Source organism: Falco peregrinus, chromosome 3, assembly GCF_023634155.1.
Source record: "Falco peregrinus isolate bFalPer1 chromosome 3, bFalPer1.pri, whole genome shotgun sequence".
Taxonomy (NCBI): domain Eukaryota; kingdom Metazoa; phylum Chordata; class Aves; order Falconiformes; family Falconidae; genus Falco; species Falco peregrinus.
In genome coordinates, this window is record NC_073723.1 from 116607959 (window position 1) to 116623214 (window position 15256).

Consider the following 15256-nt stretch of genomic DNA (forward strand, 5'->3'; position numbering starts at 1 on the left):
GGCGAGGCAGGGTCTGATGGTGGCTCCCATTCCAGGCGCGAGTACCCGTTGGGTGCCGGCATTTCCCTAGCCCAGCAGAAACTGCATCTTTAGGTGCTCCTGGAAATTTGCTGTGCCTGTATCTCTGGATTGGCTTTATTGCTTAAATTTATTATTTTTTTAATCTGCTATCAATTTAGCAAAGCAGGAGGTCAGCCGTACCCATTGCCTTCCTCCTACTTGCCAGCCCTCTCCGCCTTCCCAGTCCCCCCTCCGCAGCCAGCACTGTTTATTCAGCCCCATGTGCTTCATATTTTTGCTTAATACTAATTCACATAAAATCCTCGTGAAGAAGAACCACCCATCTACACACATGGAAGCAGTCTCGGCACGCAGTCCTGTAGCCGGCTGGGGGTTGGAAAGCTGCGTACAGCCCAGAATTGGGATACAGACAAGTGGTGAATGTGGGAGAAAAGGCAGTTAAAAGGAGAAAACCACGGCATGTAAATGGGTTATGACTTCCTTCACCCAATTAGGGATCTATGGGCTCTCGCCTTCGTTTTCTTCTAAGGCAACAATATAATTAATTAAAGAGAAATATCTCCCCTGCTCCTGTCTGTCACTAAGCCGCAAGTCCGAGCGAGCCTTCCATGAACCACCAACTACAAACCATAAAATTACAAGTTAAACAAACAAAAATACAGAGGGGAAACCCATACCCACACCAACCCCAGCACCCCAAAGCCGCAGCGCCGTCACCGGCCCGTTGACGCCATGGATCAGGTGACGCCGCTCTCCCACCCAGCGGATGCCGAGCCGGCGGCTCTGCCATGCCAACCACAGAACCACCAGCCAGCCCAAGGCTACCTGTGCCACCGGCGGGGTTTTCCTCTTCCTCCCCCTCGCTGCCACTTCTCCCATCCCTCCTCTTCCTCCTCCTGCCGGGAGCCGGGATACGGGATGAGGGGGATGGCATCCAACAGCATCTTTGACTCCTTCACCACCTACTCCTCTGCTTTCCTGCGTGGTGAGTACAGACCAAGCTTTTTTGTTCCTTGGCAGCAGGAAACGTCATTGGGGTTTGTGTTTATTTTATTTATTTATTTATTTATTTTTGCAAAGCAGCAGCAGGCTGGGATACAGTTTTTCTGGCACCTCGCTCCTCGCCGCTGCCAGCCCTGCAAGGGTGTTTGCCAGCTCTGGTGGCACATTTGCTCCCAGGGATTTTTTTTTCCCTTTTCCCGTGCAATGGTGATGCTGGGATTAATTGATGTGTTTGTCCTCGTCATTAGCTGGGTGCTGGGTGGGTGCAGCTGGAGATGCCTCGTGGAGGGAGCAAAAAATCTGCAGAAATGTAAATTATTTCTGAAGAGAAACTGGTCTGCAAGGGGAGAAGAGCTGGGGGAGATAAGGGCTGCTTGAAAGTTTACCATTGTATATGTTTACTTATATTTAATACTCTAAATATGAAAATGCAGTGACTTTATATAGTGCTTGGCTAAATATATAACTCCGTTGGGTGATGAATTTGTTCAACCTGCTCTTCCCGGCCTCTCTGCACACCCCGGGACACGCCGCTCCCATCCCACCCGGCTGCCTTGGGATGGGCAAACTGCCCCTCAGAAGGGGTCGTGTCTCCCCAAATTTCTCCTGCGCTCGCTCCCAGCTCCCAGCAGGGTCTTGTGTCCCCAGAATTGAACCCACCTTCGTTTCACGACTGCCGTCTGCTCGTCGGAATTCCTCTGCAGCCAGGCTGCTGGGGGTGAGCTGGGCAGGCTGGAGCTGCTGGGACCATGGATCCCAGGCGTGTGCTGAGATCTTTTTGGGAAGGAGCTGGGTGCTGGCTAAGGCGTCGGGCAGAGCTCTGCAGACCCCTGCCTTTCCCCTTCCTGGTGCAGTTCAGGAGCAAAAGCTTGAGCTGATCGCGGCCGTGAGGAGCCAGGTCCTGCGCGATGGCTCGGCATGTGGCTGTGAACGTGAGCGAATCAGGGAAGGGAACCCAAAGCCTCAACCCAAGGGGCAAAATGCAGTGGGTCATCCCGAAACACACCGCTGCAGACCAGGGTTTGGCCTGGGTTTGAGAACACAGAAGGTTACGTGTCCTTTTGAGGCAGGTCAGTTCTGTCACCCTGCATCACGACACCACCGTGGCTTTGAGTTGTCTTCTGAGCAGAGGGTGTGGGAGAGGCAGCAGAAAGGGATGGGGATGGGATGGAGATGGGATGGGGGGTAAATCCAGACTGGCTTACCCCAGCCCCATCACCGATACATCCAGGGCAAAGGGGCAGAATAGCCACGTTCATCTTAATGCCCTCCGCTCAGAGAGGGTGGCATGATAAATGTGTCCTTTGTACTCCGTGCAGCTAATTAAAGGCAGTCCCATGGCAAAGAAATGGGAGAAGTTTATAAAAAACATTTGCACAGTTCTTTTTAATCTATACTTCTCCCTCCACAAGCCAGATGAAGAAATGTTGGGCTTTAACTGGGCTTGCTCATTTAAAAATAAAAAGAGAACGAGCAACAGAAATATCACGTCTTGTATGCAATTTCCATACAAATAGGAACTCATAAAAGCAATAAACATCTTTGTTTCAGACATAATTTTTTATTAAATGGGGGAGAATTAAATGATTGCACCAAGGATGGAATATGGCCAAATGGTGAAACATTTGTTTAGTGTTAGGACAAGAAATCCTTGTTTTTCTTTAAGGAGCTCAGTGTGTCTTCTCCTGCCCGGCTAGATTTGGGTGAGCGCTGCAAAATATTCACGAACGTTCATTTAAATTCCTCATGGCTTTGGGGGCTTCAACGGCATTTATAGTTTTTGTTTGCTTTTCTGGGCACATCCATGAAAATGGGTGTTTGTTTGCACAAATATTTAAGGAATGAAACAAAAAATCCCGAAGGTATTCACTAGTTAATCTGGAGATGTTTGGGGTTTTTTTGGGTTTTTTTGGTTTTTTTTAAATGGAAAAGGGATTTTTCAGCTTTCCAATGGGGCAGGCGAAGGAACCCCACGTGGGAGAATGGCACCAATCCCTGCTCGCCCGTCGGATTCATATCAGAGTAAAATGTCTGGTGGGGGCTGAAATAAATTTGCCTCCAGTCAATGGGTTTGGGGGTATAAACCCCAGTTTTGGTGCCCAGCGCTGGCGCAGCCTGGGGGCTGTCTTTGTGTCTCCTGGCTTCTCCCAGAGCCTAGCCAGAAGTTGTAGGATAAACTGGGCTGAGCTAAGGGAGACTCTCCACTGCTGCTCCTCATGGCCCAACCCCACGTCCCCAGTGCCCAGCACAGCACATGGGACTGGTCCGAGCCATGGCCACGCTCCTCTGTGGGGCTGCCGAACACTTTCTATCCCCTTTTTGCAAGGAAAAAAAATAACTGCATCTTTTTCTGCTCCATTCGAGCACCTTGTGGCTTGGCTCCTGGGTCTGGCCATGCTCTCCTGGGACCTCTGGAGCCACCATCCTGGTGGCAGCTGGTTGCCTCTAAATCATCAAACCACAAATGTCACATCCGTGAGTCAGTTCTTCATTACCGATGGCTATCAGGACGGGAAGGCGTCAGCCACGGGGCTGGTTTCTCAACAGCCACCGCTGTGTCTTCAGTGGAAATCCACAGGGACGGCCACGGGGGGTGATGCTCTATGAGGATGGCTATGGGGTGTGATGCTCCATGAGGATGGCTATGGGGTGTGATGCTCTATGGAGACAGCCAAGAGTTGTGATGCTCCGTGGGGACAGACTTGGGGTGTGATGCTCCATGGGGACAGATGTGGGGTGTGATGCTCTGTGAGGTGTGATGCTCCGTGGGTCCACCGAGGGAGGAGCAAGATGTTGGCAGCTCAGATGCTCTCAGATTTTTTTTTGGCTGAGGGTTGGGAGTTATTTTGCCTCAGGGGGAGCCCTGCAAAGGTGGGCTGGTGGCACCAGCTGGCTCCTCTGTGCGGGGTGTCCATGCTGGGCTTCTTTGCCTCTTCCAAGCTCAGGTTGCTGGTGTTCAACATTTTTTCCTTGGTTTCCATAAATCTGAAAACATGCAGGAACTGTTCATAAACTCACCGTCCATCCATGCTCCCCGGTGAAAATGAAATGCTGCTGTATCACTGGGTTTGCCTTTCTCCATCCTGTTGGTGTCCTCATGGGCAGCTGCCTTCACCCCCCCTCCCCTGCCTTCCCCAGGTGGCTTCATGTCCTTGCACGGGAGGCAAAGGGCACTGAGGCTCGGCCCTGGCATCCAAGGAGGGAATTTTACTGTTTCTTTTGCAGTCGCAGGGGTGTAGGCAGGCTTTCAGCCCTGTCTGGCCGTGACGCAGTGCTCGGTGCTGTGCTAGATTTGCTGGGACTGAGCCTGGGGTTTAGCCCCCATTTGTGGCTTCTCCTGGGCTCTCCAGTCCTCACCGCCAGGTGATGGTGGCAAATTTCCTCCTGTCTTTGCACCTTCTTCTCTGGTTTGCTAAAGGGAGCAGGCAGTCCATGTGGGTGTGGGGAGCCTGGGGGTCCCCCATGGCCTCATTAGCCTAATGAACAAGCATTCTGCCTAAAGGGGAAGGCGTCAGGGCTTGGAGGGTCCCTGCGGAGCTGTTTTGCCCCCAGGAAAGGCAGTGGGGTCTGCGCTGGGCAGCCTTGCTGGGGGATCTGAAATCCCCCTGAGCCATCATCCCATGGGGAACCCACCGCATCCCCGAAACATGGCAGTTTGGATGGACAAACTGGCTTGTCCTGGCCCTGGACCTGCCCCAGCAGATGCTGGAGAAAGATCAGGATGAAACCCTGTGGTGCCAGTGGCCTTTGGCCGCTGAAAGCGGGTGATGCTGACTGCCCTGGTGTGGTGAGTGGCTACCACTTCTCTGGAAGGTCGCTGCACCCGCGCCTCTCCCCGCTTGCCACATTCGTCAGAGTTGCACGGTTCCTGCGCCGGGGGCTGTGCTCTGGGGCTGGCACATCCTGGGGTGCAGGGAAGCTGGCACCCTGCCTCTCCTCGCTGCATCCCCAAGTCACCAGTGACTTCTCCTACCTGTGGGGTGCAGGTGATGGCTTCGGCTCACCCCAAGCAGAGCTTTCTTTTTCCACCCTTCCCATAACTGGCCACCACAGGACTCCTGCTCAGCAAACTTCCTTTTAATGGATTTCTGTGTTTCTTCCTAACCACGGCAAGCTGAGGCTGGGTGAGCCACCACTGGGTAACACTATGCACGTGTAACGGCATCACCGAGCTTTGCCATCGTGTTTCCCTGAAGTGTTTTGTCTTATGTAATTTATTTTGGGGATTTTTGTGGTTTTGTTTTAACATATGGATAGCTAAGCCCCCCACCGGCATGGTGACAGTGCATCACACCAGGGGTCTGCTGTGATTGGGTGCTGAGGTGGGAGAGACAAGCGTACGGACCATGCCTGCCCATGGCCAGATACGTTACCTGTGTCTGCAGGGAAAAGCAAGGCAGAGTCTGCATGCTGGGGAGAGGAGGGATGAGCATTGCGCTCCCTAAGGATGCCTGCATGCCCATGAGCATTGTGATACCCACAGATGTTTGCACACCTGTGAGCACTGCAATACCTGCAGGTGTTTGCGTGCTTATGAGCACTGCAGTCCCCATGGCTGCTTTACCCACCCATCAGCATTGCACTCCCAATGGATGTTTGCACACCTGTGAGCACTGCAATGCCTGCAGGTGTTTGCATGCCCATGAGCGTTGCAATGCCTTCAGATGTTTGCACACCTATGAGCGTTGCAATGCCTGCAGATGTTTGCATGCCCATGAGCATTGCAATGCCTGCAGATGTTTGCATGCCCATGAGCGTTGCAATGCCTGCAGATGTTTGCACGCCTATGAGCGTTGCAATACCTGCAGATGTTTGCACACCTATGAGCGTTGCAATGCCTGCAGATGTTTGCATACCCCTGAGCATTGTACACCCCTGAGCACTGCATACCCAGGAGCTCCCCTATAGCCACGCAGCCAGACCCTACTTCCACCCAGCAACCCAGCAGCCCCTGTCCCTTCACCCCCCTACCCTTGTGCAAACCCTCTGCCCACCCCCCCAGCTCCCTGGGGGTGGAGGCCATGGGGAGCCCCAGTGCCGCCCCAGCCCACGCACTTGCCCACGTGCCGGGGCCCTGGTGCACAGCACCACATGGCCACAAAATCTGGTTTTCCTCCATTCATCCTCCCCTCCCGGGGAAGGCTTGTGCACTCGGAGCTCGTCGGCTCCTGATTGACTGTCAGTGGCTTTGCCTTTTCCAAGGAAACCCTGCTGACTGGTGGCATGTCTTTTTTTTTTTTTTTTTTTTTTTTTTTTTTTAAATATTTGTGTGTGTGTGTGTCTGTGTGAACGAGTATAAATCCATTGTCTCTCATCACCTTGTTATGATCTAATAGGGGCAGAGAGACAGTGGCATTCCCCTTTGCTGAGCACTTTAATTCATGATGATTTCTTAGACTTGATCTCCTCCGATATGTCGTCAGTGTTTGTGGTCCACTGTTTTGGCCGCGTACGGTTTGCGAAACAAACAATGAGCTGTATGTTTGCCGGCTCCGATCCGCACATGGTTGGCATTAGGAGCAAGAATGTGATTTCGCATCCAAAGGGATGAGCCCGAACCACGGGCTGCACCGCAAATACTCCCTGAGCAAGGCTGAGCGGTGGAGGGGAGAACAGTGAGCAACCTGCCAGGAGGGCTCCAGCAGCGCTGGGGGGGGGCGGGGGGCTTGGGGCTCAGCCCCACGGGTGCACGTGTCCCCTCCCTCCTGCTGCACGGTGCGTTTGCACCTGGGTTTTCTCGTGGGTATGGCCAGGGTGTGAAGAAACTGCTGATGCAGGGGTGATGGCCACCGGCTGGGCGAGTGGCGCAGGGTGCTGAGGGCTGAGCTCTCCCCCAGGGCTTCCCATCGCTCCCTCCTTTTCCTCAGCTCCGGTGCTTCATCCCTGACGTGCCAGGGACCGAGCCGGTGCAACGGCTGGCGCTGAACCCACACTCCCAGCCCTTTCATCCCGGAGATCCTGGCAGCCTTTAGCTTCAATTCTTGGCCAAAAAAACCCGGCACCCTTGCCCTGGCAAAAGGAGTGATCCACGGTGAGCAGCTGTGGGGGCTCTGTGGACCCCCCCCCCCGGTGACCGTGGGCAAGGCGAGAGCCCATGCCACCGGTCGGCTTCTGCTGACACCGCTCCAAAACTGCGGCTGAGTGTCCTGCTGGAGACGGATTCGTGATGCGCGGCTGCAGGGGAAGCTGCAGGGAGCAGGAGGTGGAGGAAGAGCTGCTTTTTGGGGGGGATGTGCCTGTGTTGTGAGGGTCTTTGAGTGCACCTGGCTGGTGGGTGCCAACGGTGGTGGTGCAGGGTGGGAAGGAGAAATGAGTGAAGACCAGCCGCAGATCTGGTGTGGTCCCCGGTTATACGCCAGTGATGGACATTTGCTGCAGCACGGGGCAGCATCCCCAGCACTGACTAAAACCACGGATGTTTCAGCCTTTTTGGTTGCAAACACAAACCCTCCTCCACCATCCAGACCTGCTGCTGCTCTGTGCCTTGTCTGGGAAAATTTCTCTCCATTTCCACCCATTTCTGTGTCTTCCTTTTGTTGCTTTGACCTCGATGGGGCAGCTGCTGTGCTGGTGGCAAATGTGGTTTCCCAACTGGTAGGGACAGCAAAGCCCTTTGCAGAAGCATCCCTGGGGGGCAGCTCCCTCCTGGGCACCCCAGCAGAGAAGGGTGCATGGGAAAGGGGGGAACGGAGAGCACGCACCTCCCACGCAGGGCACTCGGCTGCTTGTGGGAGGGCAGGATGCGGCCCCAGCACGCTGGGTGCTGTAGGGACCATCGTGATGCTGCAACTCACTGACAGCATAAAGCAACACCCAGACTGGCCCCGACAGCCGTTTGGGGGGTGCCAGGCACAGCCTCCGACCGCAGCATTATCCTTCTCCTTGGCTCTTGTCTTTCTAAAACTGCTTTAATTTTTTTAATTTTTTTTTTTCAAGAAAGCAGGACAGCCGACGCGTCTGCAATCTGGGGGTATTTTCCATAACATAAACATAGCAAAAAGAAAAAGAAAAGGGAAAATAAAAAGAAACAATGATTTTCCATTCCCACTGGAAGCAGCGAGTGCGTTTGGAACATGAGGAACATATTACTCAAGCTATTGTAAAATAAAATATAAAAACAACCAAAATAGGAGGAGAAGGGAGAGATTAAAAAAGAAAAAAAGCCCTCAGCTGGGAAGGGAGACACTGAAAAATGGGGGGGGTTTCAACAATCTCTGTCGTGCAGGAGAGCCCGTAGGGACCTGATCCTGGATGGAGGGATAAGAGGCTCCTGGGTTTGTATTTGCGCTTGGGGAGATGGAAGGGACAGCTGAGAAGGGACCACCCTGGATGCTCCATCTCCCCAGCGAGGAGCATCCCACGAGGGACTTGCATCCCTGAGATGCCACCAGTTCCACAGCCACAATTCGGGGCCCATGGGTGCCCCAAATCATCGCCAGCACCGGCCACGCTCCCCCCAGCCCACCCGGGGCCCCGACTGCCCTCCCTGGGGCTCCACCAGTGCCTTTGGCATCATGGGGTTTGACCTTGTAGCCGCAAGCTGTTGGCGCAGGGAAGCTCCGCAAGGATCCTGACTGCAAGGAGACACCTTCCAAGGGTCTTTTCTCCTGGTAATGATGGGATTTTAGGCTCTGGGGCTGCTTTTTTTTATTATTTTTCAGTCACTCTGTGTGTGTGTGTGTGTGTTTATGGCAGCTATATTGGGATGTGATTTCACAAGGCGGCATGTTTTTTGTTAAAATAGCTTCTAAAAAAATCAAAACAAAATGGTAGGAATGATGTTAGCGGCACAACCCTGGACCAAAGTCTGCCCTGGCTTCTCACACCCTCTGTGCCTCCTGGGTCCCGGCCAGAGCTCAGTCTGGCACGGGGACAGGCAGACAGACGAAGGGTGCTGCAAACTCCCTGCAAACTGATGGAGAGCCTGCCAGTGCCTGCGATTGCAGGGCAGGGTGAGCTGGTCGTTAAAAGCTAGTTATTGTCTTAAAGAACCTTGGTCAGGGCTTTGCAAGAGGTTTCGCACGTGGCTTCAGGTGCAGCACCAGCATCCCGGGATGGAGCCACCAGCACAGGGTCCACGTGTCCCTTAGATGGGTGCTGGTGACACAGTGCTTCTCTGGCGGCTGGAGGGGAGGTTTCTTGGAGGAAAACCTCAGCGAGCGACTGGAGCGGTGGCTTTCTGATCTCTGGAGCAAGCACGTGGGTTATTCCCAGGAGCGGCACGTTTCCTAACCAGCATCGCAGCCCGCGCACGCCTCCCGTCCAGCCGCTGCCACTAGCGGGGCTGTTACAGGAATATCCCCAGCTGTAGCTCAATCCCTCACCCAACGAGAAGCCAAAAAACCCAGGAGGAAGCTACAAATTACAAATACTAAAATCTCCTGCAAAAATTGCCTATTTCCATGCCTGGTCGTATTGCTTACAAAATATTGAAAAGACTATTGCTCGCTGCATCCCGTGCTCGGTGCCGGTGGGTGCAAGTGAGTGGCAAGGAGATGCTGGGGCTGGGAGCGGGGCCGCGCAGCGATGAGGTGCACGGAGAAGCCAGGGTGGCTGCTCCCTCACAGCCTGGCAGGCATTAAATGCCAGACACGGGCTGCGCTGTTTCCCTTTAAACTGGAAGCATATGCATGGAGATAATTTAAGGACAGAGCACGGTGCTGTGATTTCAGTTGACTTGAAGTGGGGAATAAACTGCTTTAGTGGGGATTTGCAAAAGGTCGTGCCATTTTCCCCTCATTAGGAGAGAGAACGTGCCGGCCAGAGAATGTAAAGACTAAATCAGATGTGCTGTTCCAAAATTAAGCCCTTGTTCTGCAGCTCCTTTGCACTGTGCTGCATTTTACTGGCCACTTTTGTGCCCAATTACCTTGAACCCTGTAATTAAACACCTTTTTTTATTAGCCCTGGGTTGGTTTGGAAAAAATCTCCTCGAATGAATGAGCCTACCTTTTTTTTTTTTTTTTTTTTTTCCATAAAACTCAGCAAAACTGCTAGGCTGGGAGGAGCAGCCCCAGCCCCGAGCGGGACAGTGGGACACCCACCCGTGTCTCAGCCCCATTCCGGTGGGGCTGGGATCCCACACACGTGCTTTAAACCTCCCCACCCCTGCAGCTAGCAGGGACCTCTGAGTGGCAGACCCAAATTTCCTCCTTATTAGTGTCATGTGTTTGCTTTTACGCCTCGAGCTGGGCACAGAGCTTCCATGGCTTCCTTAGCTCTGCTTGCAGCAAGCGTGGCAGCCCTGAGGTCACCAGCAAGACCAAGGGCTGCTGAACCCCATCCCCGCTCGCTTGCTCTTGTCCATTTGGGGACTTTTGGTCTGTTGCAGGAAGGGCTGAGCCTGGGCGGGGGTGACGGAGCTGTCACCTGGTGGAAGGGGGACTGGTGGGACCTCGGTGGGCATCAGGGTGCTGCTGGGAGCTGGGGCTGGGTGTTGGGTCCTGAGTCCTCCGTCCTGTAACTCTGCCCAGCACCTTCCTCCCTCAAATGGAGGTCGGTGGGAAAGCAGATGCAAAAGACAGAGCTCCGGATCAGGCCCTGCTTTGGTTAACTCTTTCGAGCCCAAACTGTGCTAGCCAGCACCACCGACGCTGTTCTGTCCTTTGCAGGGGCTCATTCCTGCTGTGGCACTGCAGTTCTTCCTTTACTCCGAGACAGCAGTATAGGATATTATTTAAACATAAGATATTAGCAACATATAAAAATGCTGGTCATGTTTATTAGAAGGGGGTTAGGTTTTTATGGGAAGACCATAAATGTCCCTCATGTGCAGCAACCTTGTAGAGCACACGGCTTCCAGCAGTGTCCTCATCTGCTCCCTCTCCTGTGAGAGCTTTTGCCAGTGATGATCCCTGGTCTGGGAGCAGCTCTGGCCTTCCTGGGGTTTTCCTCTCCTCTCCAGCCAGCCTCTGGGCTTGTTTTGCCCAACTAGCCCATGCCAGAGGGGCTGCTAGCCTTGATAGGGGTGTTAGCCCTGAGAAATGTGGCTCTACATGCTGTGGTCGGATCTGGCCAGGTGGAAGACAAATGGGGTTGGTTAACGGTGATGAAAGGAGCCCACAAAAAAAGTTGTATCTGTGATGGTGGGAGGGATTGGGACCCACAAAGTCAGAGCCCTGGGTCCGTGGTGGGACAAGCAGGTCACCTGTGATGCCAGCTGCCAGCACCTCCATCCCGGCTGCACCAGGAGCAGAACACCCCTTGCAGGGGGGGGGGGTTAAATGGGACTGGCAGTGCTGGGATTCCTCCTGTCCCACCTGGAAAGTCAACACAGGCTTTGGTGTAGGAGGTAGACTAGCCAAGCCCTGAAGGTGGCACCTTTTAGTCATTTCAAACCTCTTTCTACCTTGACAGCCAGCAGGCACTAACCCAACACACTGCAGAAACCATTGCTCGGGCAGGCGGTCTGACCATCCCACCCTGTGCTGGAGGAGATGAAATACCCTTAACACATCCAACAAGAGCAGGGGCATGGGAATATGCTCCTGAGTTGGGGAATTCACAGCTTATCTCCCCAAACTTTCACCGGAGACATCCCACCTCCCGCCCCCAACCACCTCTGGGGTCCCTCTCCTGCGGTTCGGCGGGTGAGCAAAGCCGACCCTCGCTGCTGGGAGATGAGAAGACGCCAATCCTGCCAAGATCCACCCCACCTGAATCCCACCGACGGCAACGGACGCAGGGAGTGCCGGCTACAGCAGGATGGGCTCGTCCCCATTGGATTTTGAGATACCGAGGATGCGAGCGCCAGCCTGCCAGGGCTCACAGGGCTTTCCTCGGGCTATCGTCACGTCTTGTGGGGCTGGTTGAAAGCAGGGGCTCCTCACTGCTGGAGCTGGGATGCACACACGGTGCTGGGACCACGTTGTGTGGCAGGGCCTGGTGCGGGGGGTTTGCCACGGCTGGTGGGGGGCAGATGGGGGACCCAAAGCACTTGCCGCAGCGCGGCCAGGGTCCTTGGGGAAGGCAGAGGCAGAGCTGCAGCTTGAACCCAGACGTCTCGCTTGCCCCACTTCCTTCTCCCAGAGCCCACCCTTCTGCCAGCGGGGGGCTGCTGCTTGGTGGGAGGAGAAAACAGAAAAACATCCTCCAAACCCACCAGTTTCGGAGGGTCAGGCAGGCACAGAGTGGCTTAGAGCCCAGGACATGGCTGAGGCTGTGTTTTGCAGATAAGATCCCCTCTCTCCGCACAGAGCTGGCTGCTCCTGCGAGGCTGAAAGCCGCTACCGTTTTGTCTGGGCAAGTTCTCCATTTCTATCGTCTCCAGCCCCAACCTGCTGTCAAACTGCTCCAGCTTCCTGGGCTGCTGTCTGGGCTGGGGCGAGGAGCCTGCTGGTGGTGTCAGCCAGCTGACCCAGGCAACAAGCACCTCCTGCTCGCATATGAACTTTTATAAGAATCTTCTGAAAAAAAAAAAAAAAGACAAAAAATGAGCTCAGTGAGCGCAGGGCTGGAGGGTTGATGGAGGCAAGCAGGCGCAGTTCCCATTCCAGGCTGCTGGAGATGGATGAGGAGCAGTGATTTAACAGCAGTCCCTAAATAATGTTGCGTTTGATTTGTCTGAGTTCATCGCCAGAAACCAGAAAAGTACCTTCTGCGTCGTTTTTGGCCTCTGACTAATTCCTCCGAGTCGAGGATTTGTTCTGTGCCTAGAGGGATGCGTAAATGCCGGGTGAATTTGCAGGCTGAACCCTCTTGGGGGCTTGTTTTCTGGAGCAACTCTACAACCGCCAGACTTGTTAGTGGGGGGTGTCAGGCAAATTCACATCGATGAGAGTCTTTATGAAAGAAAATGTTTTCACTGGAGAAAATAGTCTGAGGAGGGAGCAGAAGGAGCGCAACTCAGAGCCCAGCTGGTCAAAGCAGCCCAACGGCAGCCCTGCTGCGAAACAGCATCACCCAGAGTTATTCATAGATGTGAAAGTATTGAATAATTGCAAAAAGCAGGTGAACCTGGAAGAAATGGTGCAGACCTGAAGGACAATTTGTAAATTTGGAGGTGCAGTCCTGGCACTCCTGTTTGCGTTTCTCCAGCTGTATGCGATGCCGCTTGGTGCAGACCCCGCAGCTCCATCGCACTCCCTGGCTCCAGTCGGTCCCATTCTTCTCATGTCTGACCCCTCCCTTTAAATAGCAGTTTTGGGGGGCTTTTCCAAACCACTCTTTTGCTGGAGAACAACTAGCAGCCACCCTGTGCTGGCACCACTCTGCAAAGCTCATCTGCCTGCAGACAGGTGGGGAAAACCCTCGTGCGGATGGAAGCTGCTGGATTAGGCACGTTTATAAACGGCGCATTTATAAGTCACCTCCTGTGATCTGCGTTCCTCCCAACCCACCGGCTTTGCCACTGTCAGGGCTCAACCCATCCCAGGGAAAAGAAATGGGGTGACCACCTTGGGGGGAAGATGGGGAGAGTGTTGGGGCTGAGGCGGGTGGGGACGAGATGCCCTGGTGTCACCAAGAGCCACCACAGGCATGCCAGCAGCTCTCCCAGCAAGGTGTCACAGGCTGAGGTTTGGGGAGAAACTCTCCACCTCCAGCAAGAAGACATTCCAGGGAGGGTTTGGGAAATTCAGCAAAGCTGCCACGAGGCACCTCCGTTGCCCTGTGGCCGGTCAGCGTGAGGCGGCACGACCCCGTCATCCTGTCCGGAGCAAGATGCAAACGATGCACGAGGCTACTGCAGAAAGCACATCTGTGGTCTGCCTGGTTAAAGGGGTGTCCGGTGTGGTCTGGAATCAGTGGGGTGCCCTCAGCGTGACCAGGCTGGTTCTCTTTGCAGTGCTGATGGCCAACAGGGAAGTTAAACAGCTACGGTGTGTTCGCACTTGCCTGTAAAGCTGCTTTTTGCTGAGACGTGACCCTAAGATGCTCTATCAGACCTGACCCCAAAAGGAAACAAGTTCCCTGTCTGATGCCAGCGGTGGTCGCAGGCAGCTGCCACCCCCTCCTGCCCCGTTTCTGTCCCCACATCCAAGAGGAATTTGCTGACACTGCAGCCCTGAAGCAGCTACACCTTCGGCTGAGATCTGCTCACAGCTGGGTGCCCTTCGCAGGGCGGCAGGTGGATGTGTGGGAACGTGAGGGGTTCCCCAGCTTTGCTTTCTCTCGTCATGTCTGACATCCCCAAAGGGACCCGTTGGCAGCCGGTGCCCGGTGCAGCCTCGCTTCACCCCGTCAGGGCTTGAGCACGTACCCCAGCCGCTGTTTCTGTGTGTGGATGCAAGACCCTTCCCCAGAGTCCCTGCAGGCTCCCTGCTGTCCTGCAAACCTCAGGGAGCGCTGAGCACCCCTTTGATACCCACCATCACCCCAACATTTTGGGCCAGGCTGTAGGGAGCAGCATTGAAAAATGCTCTTAGGGAAACACCATTGGATGTTCAGCCACTGCACGGGGACGGGAGGCCAGTTTTCCCACCCCACTGGCGATGGGGACAAGCGATGGGGCAGTTTAGTGAACGCACAGCGATTTTCCGAGGCAAGAAACGGCTTTCTGCAGCCTCTTTCGTGTCGCAAGAGTGCTTTGCTCAGCACGTGCAGGAGGATTTCCCTGTGCCCTGGCTCTCTGCGCTCTACTCGGAACCCCTTCCGTGACAGCAACTCCTGTGAACGTCTCTCCTTGCAATTAGAAATTATATCGTGTTTTCCTGCATCCACCCCGTTGTACTTTTCTCGTCGTCATGTGCCTTTCAGTTCCTCTTTCCACCATCCAGACGTTTCCCCTTTTTCTTTCCTTTGGAATTTTTTTTATTTCTCCCCCTGTCGCGTTTTGGGTTTTGAAAGGCTGGGCACCGCCCTGGGATGGCTGCGACCGCTGGCCCCGGTGCTCGGTCCCTTCCCTCCTGGTTTTGGCTGGGCTGGGCTCCAGGGGCTCTGGGGAAGGGGCTGTCCAGGGGTCCCAGGAGCCCCACAAAATGCTCACCATGACTTCAACCATCTGCTTTCCAGCATAGGGAATGGACACGCTGGAGATGTCTTGATGCAAGAAGAGTCCTCATTGCCCGTAGGGTCTGGCAGGAGGTGTCGTGCCCCCTTAAAACCCCTCCGAAACCCCTGAAGAGAGAAAAACTCCCATGAACTTGAACAGCTCTGAACAAAGCCCAATGTTTCCAGTTGTTCTATCCACCTTTGGGCATTTTTGGAGGAGATGGGATGTCCTTAGGTGCTCCATAACCTTTGCATGAATAGTTCCTTTTCTCTGCATAAGCACATTCTTAAAGGAGCATTGGGC

The 15256-nt window shown here is 54.2% G+C and overlaps 1 protein-coding gene across 1 annotated transcript in view; it reads left to right on the top strand.

The window, feature by feature from the left end:
* The first annotated feature begins 738 nt into the window (after positions 1-738).
* Positions 739-15256, top strand: part of RUNX3 (RUNX family transcription factor 3) — a 60465-nt gene continuing 45947 nt past the window's right edge. The window contains exon 1 of the mRNA XM_055800279.1: positions 739-1006. Coding sequence (XP_055656254.1) covers positions 754-1006 — 253 coding nt within the window. The 5' untranslated portion in view covers positions 739-753. The remainder of the gene's footprint in view (positions 1007-15256) is intronic.